Raw genomic sequence first — 19,609 nt, 5'->3', positions numbered from 1 at the left:
ACGCGAGCTAGTGTCTGGGGGGGCGGTATTTTAACAGCTGCTTAGTGCTTTTCAGGATGGTTGTAGTTCCTGTTAACTTCCTCTAGAATCAAGAGCTAATATTGGATTGGCTCCTAGTGCAGAGTTACAAGAACCTTTGTGAGATATATTTGAGACGAGCAAAATGGGACATCTGTGAGCCTGTCAATCACCATAGTTAGGTTTACTATAGAGATGCATTTTCCCCTTAACCATTACATATAATACTAGTATTATTGCTCTAGCTTTGAAACTGAATAATGCAGTTCGCTATAATTACAATAGTCTACAAATGTATTCACACCCTTGATGAACTGTAACTAAAAGCTGATGCAAGATAAAATCCAGGTGTAGTATTGTGTGTATTTTTTAATAGAGAACAAATCAAATCATTGTCTTATAAAAGCTTTGATAACCTTGAGGACCTGCTTCGTGTAGCCTTTTTAATGGGCTTTTACCTTCTCAAGAGGGAATATTCAATTCTCCCCCATCTCCTGCGACTCCAACCTGCAGGTTATCTTCAAAAACCCCATATTTGACCTTACACTTGGAGAAAATATTATCCTTTTCCTGGCGGGGGTAGAAACCATAATTTTAGCCTCTTATTTCTTGATAAGATGTCACAGTTTTAGCTAGGGTGACCATTATGAGTTTCTTGTAGCCTTCACTAGAGTTCCTGAGGTCAGTTATTCACCTCAGCTTTTTAGACCGTTTTCTCCTTTTACCCACGATGAGGCAGTACTGAATGACTGATGTACAGCCACGTTTTGTTTGCTAAATCAACTTTGTGTCGTCTTCAAGGGTGTGAATAAATGTGGTGGCCATTGTAAATGGAAAGCAGTGAAAATGGTTATAAGAAAGATGGGAGAAAATCATGTCCCGTTTATGGGAACTGACACATGAAGTCATGTTTCAAAAGTATTTGCCACAGAAAGCACAAGTGTGATGCCGACGTTACTTGAGGTGTCTGCTACCTACTCCGGAGAGGAAGTTTTGTTTTATTTACATTACCAGAGCTTTGATGTTGTGCAAATGAGCTGCGCAAAACTTCAGGGCTCCAAAAGGGTCCTTTCATTTCAGAACTTTAGCAAATCAAACATTTTTTTCCAGGCGACTTTTGCAGTGTCATTCACATTTATCTTGTACATGGTGAGGAGAGGCAGGCAGGCAGGCAGTGGTACTTGCAGTGTAATTTTAGCAGTTTATTCTGAAGCTTTCACAACTTAGTCTGAGATCAGATCCTGACTCAATCCTGACTACTATTTAGATGGGTTGACTTTGGTTTACAAAGGACCCGGAAGGATTTATAATCCACAGGTTACAGCAAAAGAATCATACCAGAGTGAGGTTTTGGGGCGTAACTAATGTTGGTAGTCCCCACACACATGGCAAAATGCTCTTAGTTTTCAAAGTGCTGTTATTTATAGGGTGAGTATAACCCACAATGGGAGGGTGGGTGCAATTCAAGCATTATACCACGAATAATATCTCTGCAGAAATAGTGGCTTGGCATCATGCGGTTCTTTGAGTGTAGCTAAAATAGAAGCCTACCTTTTTTTAGGAAAGTAAAACCTAAAACAAGCAAAAAAAATGGAACACACTGGCTTTGAAATCTGTATGGGTATTGTACAAACAGTGGGGTGAAGCTCAAAGGGGTAAAGACAATGAAATCCTTTCTTGGGGGGGGTGGCGATGTACCCAGCGCATCTTGCCTTGGAAGTGAGATGCAAATCCTGCTGCTCCTTAACAGGAAAAGGAGTAAACCGAATCGAGACCCAGACCAGATAGAAGCCTGTCCATGTTTGTTTTCACCCCCTCCAAATCTACAAATTAAAAAAGGTGTAAATCCCTTCAGTTTAAAGTACACACAGTACAGCCATGCTGCCGTTATAAGCTGACTTCTTGACATGGGTTCAGACAGAAGCAGGATAACCCTGCCCCTTCTCTGGGTGCCTGCTGAGCAAAGTGAAAACTGTGAATAAAGTGCCTTTTTAAAGCTTCCTAAGAAGCACCACTGCATTCTTCTGTCCCATTTCACTTTATTCGTGGTGTGTTCGAAGTAGAGAGATCCGTCAGTTTCTCCTACCAGTAGAAGGTTTCTTCGTTGGTGTAATTTGTAACACAGTGGAGCCGTTTTTGTTGTGCATTAACAGAGACTCCGAGTGGGCAGTTTGCAACCCTGTAAATCTCTAACGGAAGATAACACCAGCATCAACAGTGCATTTCATTCATCGGATTTTTGTGAGCAGTTAGCTGCTGTTCAGCGGGAGCTGTGTAAGTTTTCGTCTGCGTTTCAGTCGTCTTGATTTTGAGTTTGCTACGTGCTCGTGGACCGGGAGAGCGGACGTCTCCAGCTTGACACCTTCTGAAAATCTCTGAAAATCTTCTGGGACTTCTTTGTTTCATCACGGTGGCCTCTTCTAGACGGCTGCCACTTTTATGCGTGTAAAGGATCGCCGTTTTTTAAATTTTGTGCGTTAAATGATTTTAATCCCAATTTGTGCCTAGGCCAGAACCTGGGTTTGTTCTCTACAGGGCTTGCAGTTATTTTCATTCATTCGTGTTACGTGTGCACTGCGAAGATACGGAATTCGTTTCAGCAAATAGAAGTAAAATACATTTTTCTCAAGCATTTATACACTCACGGTTGAGCAAGTTGTATCATACTGTTGTTTTTGCAGGATTACAGTAAGTTCAATTCTGGACAGATTTAGCAGTACAATATCACTGATGTTAATATTGCTGTTGTTCGTATTACTCCTCACTGGTGCAATATCGGGGATATAATATAAATGAGACTCTTTTTCTATAGAAAAAAAGTTTCATTCCTGCTGTCCTGAGATATCCTTTCATTTAATGGACACACTTCAGCGCTGGGTAACCCGGGTGATTCCTCTCTCCCCCAGCAATCCCTTTAACACTTTTCGCTCGTCTCCCCCTTTTCCTTTCTTCCTTTCTTTCTCCTCGCTGGGATGCAGCGGGTCGCAGGCCCTGCTCCCAAGCTGACGCCTGGTGACTGCTGTTCAGGCTTTGTGGGCAGTAACAGCAGGCCAGGCCCCTGCCTGAGGCCTAGACAGGCCCGCAGAGAACAAAAGAGGCTGTGATTCCAGACCCAGTGGGCAGCCGCTGTGTGGGGAAGAAAGCGGGTCATGGCGAGATTAAGGGTGCGGGGGGCTTTGTTTCCTGCCAGCTAGGAGACAGCACTGGGAGAATGGGGAGGTGGAGACAGTGGGGTTCGGGGGGGGCTGGGAGGTACGACTTCAGCCGATTCAGACCATAACAAAATACACCTTCAGGGGTCCGTATCTGCTCCGTCCTGGCAGGTTTCTCGGTGAGCTCCAGCATGCCGTAGATTATTCCTTTGTGGCTGTGCATGTGTGCGGGGAGCCGTTTGCAGCGCGATTAAACTGGTCTCACTTCTAATTAGGATGGATATTTTGGCTTCTGAATGCGGCGTTTCATTAGCTGTATTGATGTGGGCAGTGGTGGAAGCAATGCCTTGCACGTTTCTGGTAGGAACAGAGAATAGATGAGATGTCTGCGAGTTAGGAGACATGGAGGCAACTGAGTCCTCGTGCTGGAGCTGAAATGGGTCTAAAATGTGGAAGAGGTTTTCCTTAGGAGTGGTTTTCACAAAAGCAATAAATGATGGGACAAACCCCTTGTGTATATTGACCTTTTTTTTATTGGAGTTGCATGCAGAAATGCCATGCTGAGTTTCTAGCTCTTTTATAACTCCAACACACAGTAAAACGTTCCAGGTGCAAATTGCTTGAAATGGCATAGACAAACAAGATTTGCAAAGCTGATATGTAAAGGTTTTAAAATGACCTTGTTTCAGCGGTGTCATTATGAAACGCTTGCTTTCCGCTGAGCTCAGTCAGGGTGTCTGCATTATTGCCCCTTTAAAGAAACTTTCCTTTGATAAAATCCTGCGTTCGGTAGAGAGGTCGGTGGCTTTTCTGGTAGGCGAGCTTCGGTTTAGAGTCTCAATGGAATTATTTCTTAGTACATTTTTGTCACAGACTTGAGACAGCTGCAGATGGTGCATGTGTGCCCGTAGTGTATTTAACTTCTATTGCTTTATTTGCACAGATGATAAAAGCGTCAAAGGACCATGTGCCTTTACAGTGAGTTCTATAGATGAGTTTTTCCAAATTGATATCACCTCTTTGTTGTGCTCACTGTGAATTACCAGTTGGTTATATTATGGGTGGATGCAGGATTGCGTTCTTTCTATGTCAGGGGTGTTTATGCACTGTGTGTTTATACACTGCAAACAGCAAGTGTGTGAGCTTACTGACCTTAAGATACAGAATTTATAGCAGCGTTCTCCTGCGGTTACCTTCGCTCAAAGTATCTTACGAACTTCAAAATTCAATTTTGAGGCTTGCTGTAGAATTAAGGCCAGAAAATAGGCTTATTTGTATAAGTAAGTGGCACTGAGCTTTTTGCCTTCCATGTTTTAGAAAAGGAACACCCTCCTTCATCTACACTTCCACATTTTGATTTCATACAATGTTCGTTCTTTTTTTTTCCTGAGCTGTTTGCCTTAATGATATCTATCCAGTGGAATTTTGTGCTCAACTCGATTGCTAAATTCTGAGCAACAGATGAGCAACATGTCCTTTCACTTGCTTCAGTGTTGCTGTAAAAGCCCAGCTACAGCAGTACTTGATAAAGGGGAGGCTGTGGTTGGTCTCCCCAGCTCCCCATCGGCAGGCTTCTCCTCTGCCCACCTGTGTCAAGCTTAGCTGTAGAACAGCTGAGAGCTGAGCGACTCGTCTGGAAAAGCCACTGTACGCTACGTCTGCTCCTGGATCTTGAACAAAATCTGAAGTGTTGCTTTTAGGCTTCAGATGGTAATGAACTGGTTGACAACGTTGAGTCTTCTGTTCTGAGGTTCTCCTTGGATGTTGCTGCCAAAATACATATTTGGGAGTCAATTTGTTTGGAAGACAACTAATTATGAACAAGAACTTCAGAATGTACTTCTTCTTTGTTGTTTTTGGTATTTTGTTTGAAGTGTTAATTTTTTGTGATCCTGTTATGAAACCATCTAAGCAAAAGACCCACAGCTGTACAAATGGATCGTATTAGAGAGCTCCTCTGTTACTGTGAACTGGACTGGCTGCAGCAGCAGATTTTGAATGATGTGAACTTCCATTTTCCCTTCAGCTATAGAACAAGCACTTTCATTTTATTTCATTTGTTTGTCTGAGTGGAGATGTGTGCTTTGCTGAATACATCATACAATGAAGTGAATTGTATTTGGGAAAGGTTGTTGAGAATTTGGCTATCATATAAAGATGAAGGTATAAATATTCAGTTTGGCCCTTCTTTTAGGTTGTATTGACTGAAAACTGAAAAACAAAACAAAAAAGAGAGAAAACCTCTTCTCATTCTGTCCAAATCTAAATGCAGCTGCTTTTATCTTAAGCAGGACATCTGTATGTGCTTAAAGCCATAATAAATCCATGATTAATTTTTTCACTTCACCTACTGTATTCAGTGTGTACATATTCATTTCAATCAAAAGATCATTCTTTGTCCTGCATATATGAATTATAGTTGTAATATTAAAAGAAGCTTGCTTGAATTGCATCTTCTAAAATGTTAAATTCTGGATAAAAATAAGCATGATATTGTTCTGTTCAGAGGATACTCATTGGCTATAAAATGTGCTTTAATCTGCTCAGCAACCGAATTTCTGGCTCTGTTCTTTTGATCCCCTTCCGTCTTTTGAAACTCAGATGGATGCTGTTGTCAAACTGGGCCGCAAGTACGTATGAAAATGGGCAGATCCATCATTCTCTGGGAGTAAGAGAAGGTAATTTAGGACTGAATGAAGGGAATGCATCTTTGCACAGAGTCGAGTGTATCTGGAACACATTGTCTGGCCATGTATCTGAATGTTGCTTTCCAGGACACGTCAAGAAACGCATTTGTGAGATTCTGGGATTCATCATCAAGCATCTAGAGAAGCAGCACGGAAGAAAGTCCCTTTTCTGATTTGCAATGTTCTTATTTTCAGATTTAGTGCTGTACGCAATGAAGGAAACCAATAGGCTGGGTTGTATGTTCCTTAAAAAAAACAGAAAGCAGGGTAGGAGCCCCTAAGCTGTGTGTGTCTGAGGGTGGGGGTTGTGCTCTGCTGCATGCTTTCCCACAATGCAGTTTAACTGTGTTGTTGCTGGAACAGATGGAGGCCGGTAGCCCTACTGGCCCACCTCCCTTCCTTGGCTGCTTGTGATAAAGAGGACAAGTAGAGCCTCCATGGCTGATTAGAGGTTAATGGGATAGAGTTAGGGAATCCTGGTTTCTGATTGGCTCCTAACTCTTGGGTAGGCGTTCTGGGATAGGAGCAGATGGCATAGAGAGAGAGGTCCCTTCTTTATCTGTCTCAGCTGCTGTCAGAGGGCTAAAGACCACCAAGACCAGGCCTAGAGCCATGGGTTCATTCTCGGTACAAAAACTGCAATATCCCTTTCTATTAATAAGCCAACTGTGGGAAAATACTCCAATCATAACCCATAAAAAACAGATGGCTGGCAGCTTAGCTGTACAGATTACTTTTAAACCCTTGTCTGGAAGAGCATCCTTGATGATGCCCGCATTGCCGCAGTTAATTTTACCTTTATTAAAGAGCGTCACTGCAGATTAATCTACGTACAGTTCTGTGTGGCTGTGAGCTAATGCAAGCAATCGGACCAAGGGGGTTTATTTAATCAGATTGCTCTACTTCTTACATCTATGTACATTGAGAGGTTGTGATCCTTACTGTAGTTGCTTCTATATTGTTGGCCTTGTGAATTTTGCATTTGTTTGCGTTTTCCTGGTATATCCAAAGCTTTGTGTGTAGAATGAAGTTGGTTTGGTTGACTATGCGAGTGGTTGAATGTATTTTCCTCTTGTTTCATATGTGCCGGAATAGAAATCTGCTGTTTTGAACTGGCTTGTTGGCCATGTCTCGTAGGGAGTACATTTTGCTTTAGATGTTCAGATTCTGTAAATCGATTCTTTACGGAGCACTAGTGTGTTGTTGGTTTTGTTTACACTGCAAACATGCAGGGCTCAGAAAATATCAGCTGCACGTTTTATTTATGCTTTGCTGAAAAAATTCAATAGCCCAGACAGCCTGCTGGGTTAATTCTTGGAAACAATCGCCAGAGTCCTTGCTTGAACTAAGTGACCCACATTAACAAAAGCCAGCGTTACTTCTGTTGCCTCTCAGACTGTGTCTTGTCTTAACAACGAGTGTGTTGCTCCATCTGCGAGAGACAGTTTTGATGTACAAATGCTGAGAGACCTCTTTACTCCACTCTGCCTTCTCTCTCCCCCCCATTCGCTCTCCTTTAAATGAAATGCTTTCAGTGCAGGCGAGGATGTGCTGTCCTCGGAAGATCCGTGTGAATTTCTTCGGATTCATTATGGCGGGGGGGGTGTAGAAGAGGAAAGAGAGCCTGATTGTGGGGGGGGGTGGTTGCGCTCTGTGGAACTGTGGCGGTGCTGCTCCATGTGACAAAGGCAGGGCTGGGCAGCCGGTTTGTAAAGAGCCGCCGCCGCCTCGCCGAAAGCAAGGAGGGCTCTTCACTCCCATCGGCAGCAGATGCCCCACTTCACTGGAGCATTGTCGTGTGCAAATGAGTTCATGAGCCCAGCATCCTCGACAGCGGGCAAGGTCAGCCGCAGAACAACTGTCAGTCTCAGCCCCCTTCTTTACCGCGGTGTGGAGACCGCAGCGCTCCCGGTGGGGAAGGGGGCTCCGTTGTCAAGCATGTCTGCTCACACGGCTTGGGTTTTCATGCAATCTGGGTGGGGGGGCCCCCCAGAGGACAGTGACCTAGGTGCACTGTTTACAGTTGCTCATTCGGGCTCTGGGTTGGTGCCAGGGGTTTCGTTTTGCCATCTTGAAATGTGCACTGTCGTTTCCAGGCGGCAGGACCGATTCCAGTCGGGCATGCTTTTAAACCTCAAGTCGGGGGAGGATCTCGGACCTTGTGCTTGCTTCTGGAGTGCACAGCTCACTCTCCGCTGCGAGTTGCAGTTGCCGTTTCTGCACGTCATGTGCTGCATTCTCTGGTGGTGTTCTAGCCTGGATCTGAACCTTGTTTTTGAATGTCGTCTTATTTTATTGTTAAAATCATTCAGTAATTCCTTTCACCGACCATGACTATCCCCCTTTGCATTTTGTGATCTGCACATGTTTCACTTACAAATAGTTTCTTTGAGTTGCTCTTTCAAAAAGAGAAACTCCTGCTGTTACTGTGGTCGGCCCCCATTGCACTATTGTCCCTTGGCACAATCAATGTGAGCTTCAGATCCTTGGGTTTCCTGTTTACCTTTTCCTGCGTTTGCACTAGTAATAATAATTGCTTACACTTATATAGTGCCTTTATGGACACTCCACTCAAAGCCCTTTACAGGTAATGGGGACTCCCCTCCACCACCACCACCAGTGTGCAGCCCCACCTGGATGATGCGACAGCAGCCATAGTGCACCAGAACGCTCACCACACACCAGCTCTCAGTGGGGAGGAGAGCAGAGTGATGAAGCCAATTTGAAGATGGGGATTATTAGGAGGCCATGATTGGTAAGGGCCAATGGGAAATTAGGTAGCTGCTTAAGTAGCTGACAGATGTTTCGAATGGCACTAATACCATTAAAATGTCTTTCACTAGAGATGGTAGAATAAATGTTCTCTGGTACCATACGGTATAAAATCACCCTGGCCATTTCACTCTTCAGCTTTGATTGCAGTATAAGGACGTTAGGCAAAGCAGGTACGTAAGGGCCTACTAAAACCTCCTCCGGGGCAAGGCAGCTCCTGTTCCAGTTATTCCTACCACATCCAAGGAGTCTTGTGCCTTTTCTACAGGATACTTCTGTTCTTCCCAGAAAGTATCTTTCTAAGTGTGGAAGGTGGCATTTTGTTTATTGCTTGTTGAGCTCAATTGCTTCCAGGCTGCAGAGTAGATCAGCAGGCGAGACGATTAAAATTAAAAAGGCTTGGGAGAGCTATTCAGAAAGGTGAGTAGGTGTGAAACAGGAGGGAGCTGTCTTCCAGTTTATTTTTCGCCCTCTGTTACGTGCCATGTAATGAAAGGCGTGGATCCTGGTCAGCTGTTAATTCTGCCAAAAATGTCATTGTCTAACAGTTGAGAGTGTGGTGTTGTTCAAAGTCTCAGATAGGTTGAGCATGCCTTGCATGCCTGAACACCTGTGTTAAGGTGTACCCCAGGACTGATGGCTGGGAGAAAGGTACAGCGCTATATAACAAGGCTTTGTGCGTTCTCAAAACTGGTGAACTGTCAGTCGTTCTTTGCCTGTTTCCAAGCAGCGTTAAACATTCTCCAAAGGCTTCAGGAACTCCTAAAATGCATCATCTGTTCCAGTGGGTGATTTCGAACAGTTTTATTGTCTGGTTTTTACTAATACGGTAGTATTAAAAGGGGGAATTCAAAAATAAAAGTTAAGTCCACCAGTAATAATTCAATAATTGCAGCTCTGAGCAGGCTGGCAGGCCTTTGTGAGCACAAAGAAGAGGCATAGTAGCAGTTTTCTTCTAGATCTTGCTTGCAAATTCGCAGTCCCTCGTCAGAAATGCCCTCTTTATTGTGCCTTTCAGAATCTTTGCCTGTATTGATCACCTTGAAAGTCAGGCCCTCGCGCATTGTCTGCCGTAATCCTTGGCTAACAGAGTGAGTAAACAGAAAGGCGGCTGTTTAATCCTTTCCTCCGTGACGGGAGGGTTGTCGTGGGGGGCTCGGCATTGTTCAAAGACCAGCGGCCCCCTCTCCCCCGCTGCACCGCGCTAAACCGGGAACAGAAACCGAGTGCTCCATCCGCTCTGTGCTTACTCGGTGAAATGCAGGCGCCGACGCAGTTCAGCCTCCCTGGCCTTTCACACAGCTGTTTAAACCCCTTGACTTTCCACAGGGCAGGGGCAGCGTTTCGCCAGCGGGCGGTTCTGCGGGCTAAGGGGGGAGGTGGGACCACGTTTTACCCCGGCGCACGAGGCACGGGCTGCCCCCACCTGCCGGGCGGAGAGAGACTGGTGGGGTGACTCCACCCCGTCAGAATCATTGCGCCTCTCAAGCTGCTGCTCTCACTTCCCCCTCGAGTGTTTCGGTGTGGGAGAGATGAGTTTAGCCTCGTGAATGAAATACCCTCAGCCTGGACAGTGGACCGGGGGTCTGTGATAGCTCTCTCTGCTCTAGCGGTGATGTAGAACGCAGCAGATATAGTAGTAATGCAAATTGAGGCAATATACAAATGTTATTGGATTTTCTTACATCCTATGCTATGCCGAGACCTCTGCGTTAAGAATGAATTTAGCATTTCTGAATAATTTTACATGGGCATGGAAATGTCGGTTTTGGTAACGATCCTTTTCTCTCTGCTACACTTGTATTAATCTATATACAGATCATATGTTTTATATAAACTGACATTCCCACTAGAAAGTAATGGGATATTTGCCTTAAAAACATTTTAATATCTTCTTGTGAGCAGCGCTAAATAAAGCTGTACACCCTTTTTTACAGAGTCCAGACTTAACTTTGAACTCTATTGTCTGGAGACTAATTTTGCCCCACATAAGGGTACCCCCTTTCCTTTCTCTCTTTTTATCAAAATGAAAACAGACATCACTCTAAACTGCCTTCATCAGATAGGCCTGCGGTTTTGGCTCTGCCTGAAAGGCTTTGGCAGTAAATTGGAGGTCGGATTCCTTTAAAAAGGCTCTCGATAGAACTCGTCTGGAAAAGCCTTTTGTGGGATTTGGCAAGGGTACAGCGGGCTTTGCACATGCTTATTAAGCAGCGCTGTGTAGCTGTTCTGACCCTCCTCAAATCGCGGTAAACTGTGAAAGGTAGTAATTGCATTTTGTTCACTGTTGGTGTAACAGGTACAGTGATTTTGGGGGAGGATGTTGTGAATGGGGGAAAAAAAAACATTATTAACCACAGGGTGTACAATATTCATCTACCCTGCTAGCTCGGCGGTTGACAGAAACCACAGAGATCTCACCCTTTTCAGTGGATTACTCCGCTGTAAAGGGGGTCCGCGGATGCATTCTGGGGGATTATCTTGGGCCAGGGTGAATCTGTGGCCCTTCCACAGCTCTCCGGACACCTCTCTCCATCAGAGGAGCACGGCTCCCTTGCTCTGCTTCGGGTATTTAAAGGCAGTGGCCCATGACGGCCTCTGAAGGCATTAACCCCCAGCGCTTCACTCGGGTGTTGATGCGCAGTCTGGGATATCCAGAAACCTTGCTCCTAGCCGTGAGTCACAACGTGGCAATGTGAAGCGAGTCGACGTGTTGAAGGTCACGGAGCACGTTTGTGGCTGACCTGTGATCCGAGCACAGGACGGTCTGCCTTTTGAGGCCTTCGCCGTGCTGGAAGGGCCGTGGTTTCTCTGTTTCTCCCTCCTCGGAGACCAGTCACGCGACCAGGGGACGCTGGGAACCACGAAAACTGGAGTAAGATCTCGGCGCTCAGTCTCTCGTCTCCTCCGTACCCAGTGAAGTGAAGAAACGCAGAGATGAGGACTGTGTACATGCAGTCCCCAGCCAGTGCCAGGAGGCTGTCTTTGTCACACGGCACACTGCAGAGATTCAGCACTTCCAGCCTCCCTGCTGGCCCCCACAATTAAATATTTACAATACAAAGTGAGGAGCAAAGCACTTGATTGGATGCAGATGCTTCCCATTTCCATCTTGCTTTTGCACGGTCCAGTTCTCAAATCTGAGTGGCTTTTTTTCATGCCTCGTCATACTTTAATGTCTTAAATGTTTCTGAAATTAGCTGGAAAATTCCTGCTTAATTATGTCCCGACTGCTGATGCATAGCCATAAAAAGGCTTTTTTTTTCCCCCTTTTGTTTTTAGAATTACCAACAGCTCACGCGTTGGTAAGTCTCGAAATAAGGTTTTACTTCTTCAAAGGGTCATTATTGGTGGTTAATTTTGCATTGGAACGATTTATGGATCTTGGCCATTTCCTCTGTGCTGTACCTTAACTCTGTAGTGCTCTCTAAGGTCAACATGAAAATACTGCAAGATTCAGTTTTACCGTTTCTTGTGGCTTGTCACACATTGTGCATTAAATTATCTTCACCATAAGGTTCGGGTTTTGTGCGAAATTGATGGTTTTACCTTAATTAGAAAGTGTTTTTAAAGGGTGCCGTTTACTGTAATTTTTTCCGAATGGCTTGGTGTGGAAAAGTCATAGTTAATAAGGGGCTTAGTTGCTGTATGCTTCAGAAGGCACAGTGTGGAATGGCAGTCTTGCCCAGTGTTCATGAATGGTAAACAGGGTTTGTTGATTTATCGTGAAAACCTGCATCGAGGATCATGGCACAATCCAAATGAGAAGTTCTGAATGCCAGAGTCCTGAAAGATTACTGACTGCAGTTACGTTGGTGTGCTTTTTTTTTCATTAGAAGCCCTTTCCTTTCCCTCACCAGTAGTTTCTTGCACCTTAACATCAGCCAAAGTGGTAAGAGAATCTTTGGGTATTTGTGCTCTACGATGTTAAAACACTTTTGGCCATGTTTTGGATTTCTGTGAAGGTATAACCATCTCCATTATTACTTTTTGTTCTATTGTAGTGCATTGCAAGCCCTTCATTTAGGTTTCAGTAAATCTGTACATCTCTGCACAAATGCGCATCATATTCGTACCACCGATGGCAGTGCAGTAAGTAATGCATGGTGGCTTAAAAGCAGTATGGTTTAAATTGTTTGAAATAGCTTTAAGGGTGCTTAGCAGAAGGCATAGAGCTCTATGTCTGTAGGCCTATATATTTTTGACTTTGCAGGCAATGAAATCAAAACTCTATTGTTTCCTCTCAAAATAATAATCTGCCGTCTCGATAGAGCTTTTCTGGTCTCGGCTCATGACCGAAATCTTCTCTGTGGTGGCGTTGGGATGCAGGGGGAAACCACAGAGACTCTGATCGTTACTTGGGATACCGAAAGCCCGTTATCTCCCTCCACCGATTGTAAATTGCGAAAAATTATTTAATGATAAAAGGGAGCAGCTGTGGTGTAGTCTAATCTTTTTAGCAAGGCATGTGGGTGAAGCAGTAAAAGGTTTAGAGATAGTGTGCCTCAGGAGACTGGGTCAGTGATAATTCACATGGCGCTGTTGTTAGCTGATGGCTCCGCTGGGAGCTCAGTGCTCAGCGCAGCCAGTAGGGGATAAGAGACCCCACTGGTGTGTGACATTTGAAGAGATGGGGGATGTTAAGTAACAGATCTTGGAGTAATGCAGTTGTTTACTGTACCCTCCTGCCTTGCTAGTCTCCTCACCACTCCCTCACTTTGATATATCCGCGTGATGTCCCTGTGTGAGGCTTTATGGTATGTTAAATATTTTTGACACGTCATGGGGTTACATTTTTCAGCGACCCCAGCCACCTACCACTTGCAAATGCACATCTGGCTGATGTGTTGAACAAGGCAAACGTGAAATTTGGCAAATCAGCCTGTGACTAATTTTAAAGCAGACCTAATAACTCCAGCCCTCACAAGTGTCCCATGCACCCTGCTAGACAAATCCACGGCGTCCTGTGTTTGAGTGCTCATGTACCTTTCCCCCCGTCATTCCAGGTTTTCATCTGAGCGGAACAGTGACGGAGCCAGCTTCCCAGTCAGAGCCCGAAACCACCTACAAAGTAGCCATCAGCTTCGACCGCTGCAAGATCACTTCGGTCACCTGTGGCTGCGGGAACAAGGACATTTTCTACTGCGCCCATGTGGTGGCGCTCTCCCTGTACCGGATCCGAAAGCCAGACTCGGTCAAACTGCGTCTTCCCATCTCAGAGACCCTTTTCCAAATGAACAGGGACCAGCTGCAAAAATTTGTACAGTATCTGATCACGGCACACCACACAGAGGTTCTTCCTACTGCACAGAAACTGGCCGACGAGATTCTGTCGTCCAACTCGGAAATCAATCAAGTCCACGGTAAAAAAAAACAACAACAAACGTTTGTTTCTCCTCTTGTTTTGTTTATTTCCAGCCCGCTTTCCTGCAGGATTAGCTACAGGGGGGCGAGCACTCCCCTACAAAGCCATGATTCAATTTCTGCAGCAGAGAGGAGCCTTCAGAAACCGTTTCTGCAGCTGCCAGAGAGGCTGAAGTGTGCTCTTGCTTTGCATTTCTGAAGGTCAGGGGGAAAGAGTGGAAGAGCATAACTGACATTGCAAACTTCCTCCAGGCTTCTTGTGAGCAAGCTTTGCCCCCTCACCCCCACCTCCCCAAGTCTTTGGAGGAGGTTGAAAAAGTGAATTATAAATTGTCTGCTTCCAGTGATCTGGATTATTTGTAAATATTTACTTGTACTCCCTTGAAAAAGGAAATTCAAGTCTGAATCCAGTGCTATAGATAGCTCTGTTTGTGTTTGAAGAGCTTTGTTTTTTAAGGGGGAAGGGGATATCTTTCATGGTGCGTTTCCTGGACCTTATTCATCAAATCCTCTCTGAAAACTGGCAGACACATTGGCAACATGGGCATCTAAAGTTTTGTAGAGTGTCAGGGCTTAATGAGGATATAAATTCGGCTTTGCAAAAAAAATCTGTGCAAGGTTTTTAGTAGCCTTATTTTCTTCCTTTCCAACGCGAGTCTTTGTTCCAGCAAATCCTTAATTCTCCAAGTGATCTTCGACACCTGTGTCAATTATGGATATTTTCAGGAACTGGTCTATTGGAAGGAAGTAGCCCTGTTAATAATAAGAAGACCCGAGGTTACCTGCTCCCGATTTTCTTAAATGCTGTTTTTTTTCCCAAATGCATTTGTTTTGTTGGCGTCAACAAGGAAAACAGGTTAATATCGCAGTATCAGTCGAAACAAACAGCCGAAGAAGGCTCCACCGCCGAAACGTTGCGTCTCTTTTCTTCTCTTCTTTCCAGCATGGGGTAAACCTCTACCTGTTCCTAACCGCTTCTTTCTTTCCTAATGTAGTAGATTGGCGATGGCGGCAAAAAAACAAACTTCCTCCACTCTTGTGTCCCACAAACCTCCTGTGACCTCTTTATGGCTGCGCCTCTGTGCTGCTCCCTTCCTTGTCTAAAGCTGGCCCAAGGCGCCGCGGCCTCTCTCTCTCTCTCTCTCTCTCGCGCGCGTGTTTTCGCGGTACCCGTCGTGCGTTCGGAAGGGCCCCCCCAGCTCCGCGGCTCACCGGCCCGCTCTCTCTGCAGGGGCCCCTGACCCTACGGCAGGGGCCAGCATCGACGACGAGAACTGCTGGCACCTGGACGAGGAACAGGTGCGCGAGCAGGTGAAGCAGTTCCTCTCCCAGGGAGGCTACTACGGCACAGGGAAGCAGCTCAACTCCATGTTCGCCAAGGTGGGTGCGCTGTACCGGTGCCATCGTCCTGCAAGCCAGTTTGCCGACTGGGACACTGCAAATTGTGTTCCGCCTCTTTTTGTTTTAGAAAGTCTAAGCTCTAATTGATGGTAGCATTTTTTGTCTCTGCGTGTGCCAAACGGAAACCTGCTTTGTCTTCGCTTGATTGCTTTGCATACGACCACGACTGCTAGAAATGATGTTTTCGCAGACAAAGGAAGTTTGATTTTGTTTTGTTTTTTTCCGGCGTCAACTCGGGATGCCAGGCTGACCGTGTTCCCCTGGTTTGGCAGGTGCGAGAGATGTTAAGGATGAGGGATTCAAACGGTGCCCGGATGTTGACCTTAATAACGGAGCAGTTCATGGCAGACCCACGTCTGTCTCTATGGAGACAACAGGGAACAGGCATGACTGATAAATGCAGGCAGCTGTGGGATGAGTTAGGTAAGATCTGCTCTCTTTCGCCGAGATCACGCCCTGCTGTGCAGAAGCACAGCCTACCCCTGAGCTGCACCTCCCTGAGAGTAGCTGCACTCGAGGAGTATAGTCATTTCGGTGCTCAGGAGCGGATATGCAAGGTCAAGCACTCATCTTGATTCTGATTTCACAGAAAGCCAGATCAATTCACTTTTAACCTCAACGATATTGATTTAACATTTTAAAATGAATAAATGAAAAGCGCCATTCTGAAACTGCATGTGTGCATTTAAAGGTCTTTCCGGGAATTGTGTTGGACTGCACGATAGCCAAAACAATAGCAGGGCCTGAATGTAATGAACTCGTAATGGACTCCGAAGAGCTGTAATGGATCTAGGGCACAAGTAGGAAGTCGGGTGTTGTTGCCGATTTGAAGTGCAGTTGAAAATAGAAACAAAGACTTCACACAGCCCCGGCCATCTGTTACCAGGAGAGAAAAAATATGACTAATGCATTTGGCGAAGGTCTGTTGGTTTCACACCACGATTCAGATATACCAAAAAAAAAATACAGTGCCCAGTTCAATACGGTTCAGTTTTTTTTTATCATGGCCTTATTTTCTGCTTGACATTTCACTGGCGAGTCTGTGGTTTGGCCGTCGGCTGGCCCCCAGTGAGTGTGTGTGTGTGGAGGTTGTCCGCACTCAGTTGCCCTGCAGAAGCTTTCCGCCCCCAGGGGGCGTCACCCGTGAACGTTTCAGTAGGGGAGTGCTGGTTGGGGGTGGGGGCTCAGCCTTGTTCTCACCATGCCCGCGGGGGCCTCTTGCCGGTTTTTCCAGGTGCATTGTGGGTGTGCATTGTCCTGAACCCCCACTGCAAGAGCGAGGAGAAGGCCTGCTGGCTCCGGCAGCTGAAGAAGTGGGGCGACATGGACGTGTGCCCCCTGGAGGACGGCAACTACGGCAGCGAGCTCCCCAACATCACCAACGCCCTGCCGCAGAGCTCCAACCTCAGCCAGGGTAAGCCGACCGCCCCATCTTGAGCCTTGAGTTCCCAACCCTACAGGCTGCCATGAGAAGAGAGGTCTTTAACGGGATTTTAAGCATGTCCACCGTTTCAGCGTCTGATGGGGACGGGATGGGCAGCGAGTTCCACAGACAAGAGGCTGCTTGCGAGACTGCTCCCCTTGTGTGGAGCTTGGTCGCTGGCGGAGTGAAAACACGCTTGGTTTAAGAGCTGGACTGTACTCAATAGGGCCTCCAGATTAGCCTGGAGCTTGACCGTTCAGTCCCTAGGCTCCAGTGTCTGCAGCATTCAACTTCTTGTGCAGGGCCCTAGCAGATAGAGGGCAGTGCCTTACAGTATTCTAAGTAAGACATGGAACTGTTTCTGCGTCAACTAGGCCCAAGCCCTGCCTTAAGTGCCTGCAGTGTTACACCAGAGAAAAGAAATGCCCTTGTGGTGTTCATAAAATGAGCTTCACATGACAACAACAGGGTCAAATGTAATGCTTAGGCTTCTTACTTCCCTCACGGGTTTGATTTCCGTATCGTTAATAAGACCTTTGCACTCACCAATATGCTTCTTTACCTTTGATCTAAAACTGCCTGTAATATTCAGGACTCCACAAGTCCATGTGAGTTTAATTGTTCGTGAAGTCAGTGGGTTCACTGAGTAATCGAACTCTGCTCTGAGCCACTGTATATCTCGGGTCATTCCGAGTCCCGTACAGCCACTGTAATCTTCATTAACAGGCAAAGAGAAAAACATCTAATTATGTATGCAGGCCACAGTCTCCAATATGCTGCAGGTAGCTTGGATATTCCCTTGTCGCTGTCTCAATATATAATTTTTTTTAAAACTAAAATAACTTTTAATAGGTTGTAAGCGCTTTGTTAGCGTAGCAAAATGGAATCTTGGAAACAGCAGCTTAAACCTAATTCTCCTGGAATTGCCTCTAATTGAAACTTTGGTGGATGTATCGCAGTCACTCCATCTGCTGCACTCTTAATTGGCCTGCAGTGTATACACCGGGCTGCCTGGGAAGATGGGAGAGGGGGGTGGAGTTGTGCTGGGCTGAGGGGGTGCAGCACGGCTTAGAAGGCTCTCTCTTCTGGGGGCAATTAGCAGCGCGTGAGGGTTCCCCCGCGCTCATGTCAGCTGCATCGCGGGAGACCCTCCGAGCTGACGACGGGCTCGGCAGCTGACGCTCTGAAGAGGAGAGGGGCGAGGCTCGTTTGTGCTGCGAGGACGCTCCTGAACCGTTTCTGCGGGGGGGGGAAACGCGCGCGCGCGCGGGGCTCTGTTCTCATCCGCACCCCAGCCGGCCGGCCCGCCCGTGCCTCGGCCACCCAGAGGGGCTCGCGCGTTGACCTCTCCTGCTCTCCCCGGGCTCCAGATTCCCTGGCCAGGCCGAGGAGGACGGTGTTCACCCGAGCGATGGAGGCCTGCGACCTGCACTGGCAGGACAGCCACCTCCAGAGGATAATCAGCAGCGACTTCTACATGTCCCCGGCCTACCAGCGAGAGGGAGAGAGCCTGCTCTTCAACTCCCAGGGGCTCCCGCTGTGGCTCGGTAAGGGAGCGGGCGCTGGCACGTTCTCGGCAGGTTTCCGAGTCTTAGTCACCTGGTGGTTATTGTCCAATCCTGCCCTTGTTCGGTTTCTTTCCTTGGAAAGAGGGAGCGGCCCTGAACCTTGCATGTTCCCTCCAGTACAGCGAATCTGATTGCGAGGAGCGGAGTCGCTTATCTGCGCAGGGAGTAAAAGCAAATAATCTGGTCTGTGTGCCTCTGCATTAGAGAACAATTCGCTTTACTTCAGCACCCGTAAGCTACTGAGTATTAATGTAAGCCCTCTTAACTCTATTTCTGTGCAGAGCCTTTTGAGGTAACTAAGCTGTCCCAGTAAAGGCTGATTCAGAAGTAGCCGACTCCAGTGATCGTTTGTCCCGTTATTGTTTGGAAAGTTTACATCAGAATAATCGATGCGGCAAAGATTTCAGCCACGTAGGCAAATTATTTCCTGTTATGTACAAAACAGCATGGCTTTTGCTCTGCAATATCTATGAACGGGTAATATTGATCACAACTATTTAAACACCCTTTGACATGAAAAATAGGGGGGTGGGGGGGGTCATTTTCATCCTAAACACGAGCCAGCGGATCTCGATGTGCAAGCGAAGGGTTGCTGGTGGGGAATGTTCAGTAGGGAGAGAAGGGCGCTTCTCTGAGAGTCTCTGTTTCTCCGTGTCATCCCAGACCACGTGCCCACGGCCTGCGCGCGGGTGGACGCCCTGCGCTCGCACGGCTACCCCCGGGAGGCGCTGCGCCTGGCCGTCGCCATCATCAACACGCTGCGCCTGCAGCAGCAGCGCCAGCTGGACATCTACAAGCACCAGAAGAAAGGTAACGGCGCGTTTCCGGCTCCCCGTGCCCGTGGGTTCCTGGGTTTCGCAGGGAACATTAGAGCATGGGAATTTACCTTCGGAAACTTGCACGGATTGAACTGAGGAGGATGAAGGTGAGGCAGGGGACACAATTAAGGCCCGTTGGTGGCTGGGAACGTGCCGTTGTAATGCGGCGAAGAGGGGGCGCAGAAAATGTGTGGCCATACTTGGAGAAAACGGATGGATGCAATACATCAGCGCTGGAACAGCCTTACCTGCCACAAGAGGGATGCTTAATCGCAATCGAGATTTAGGCATCCGCCGCTTTGTGGATGGATTGTACAAGTGGCGTGAGGATCACATGTTTCACTTGTTCTGCTCGTGCAAGTTATCGACTTCATTCCAGAATCGGCCAGTTTTTGTTCGTCCCCAA

General features: G+C 46.7%; 1 protein-coding gene across 1 annotated transcript in view; it reads left to right on the top strand.

Annotated features, from left to right (window-relative positions):
• Nucleotides 1-19,609, top strand: part of zswim5 (zinc finger, SWIM-type containing 5) — a 64,481-nt gene that overhangs the window by 33,198 nt on the left and 11,674 nt on the right. The window contains exons 2-7 of the mRNA XM_088598049.1: nt 13,636-13,992; nt 15,225-15,373; nt 15,667-15,817; nt 16,629-16,808; nt 18,188-18,364; nt 19,049-19,195. Of these exons, the coding sequence (XP_088454175.1) occupies nt 13,636-13,992; nt 15,225-15,373; nt 15,667-15,817; nt 16,629-16,808; nt 18,188-18,364; nt 19,049-19,195 (1,161 nt within the window). The remainder of the gene's footprint in view (nt 1-13,635; nt 13,993-15,224; nt 15,374-15,666; nt 15,818-16,628; nt 16,809-18,187; nt 18,365-19,048; nt 19,196-19,609) is intronic.

Source organism: Lepisosteus platostomus, chromosome 11, assembly GCF_059453375.1.
Source record: "Lepisosteus platostomus isolate fLepPlt1 chromosome 11, fLepPlt1.hap1, whole genome shotgun sequence".
Taxonomy (NCBI): domain Eukaryota; kingdom Metazoa; phylum Chordata; class Actinopteri; order Semionotiformes; family Lepisosteidae; genus Lepisosteus; species Lepisosteus platostomus.
This window is presented reverse-complemented; position numbering and strand designations above follow the sequence as displayed.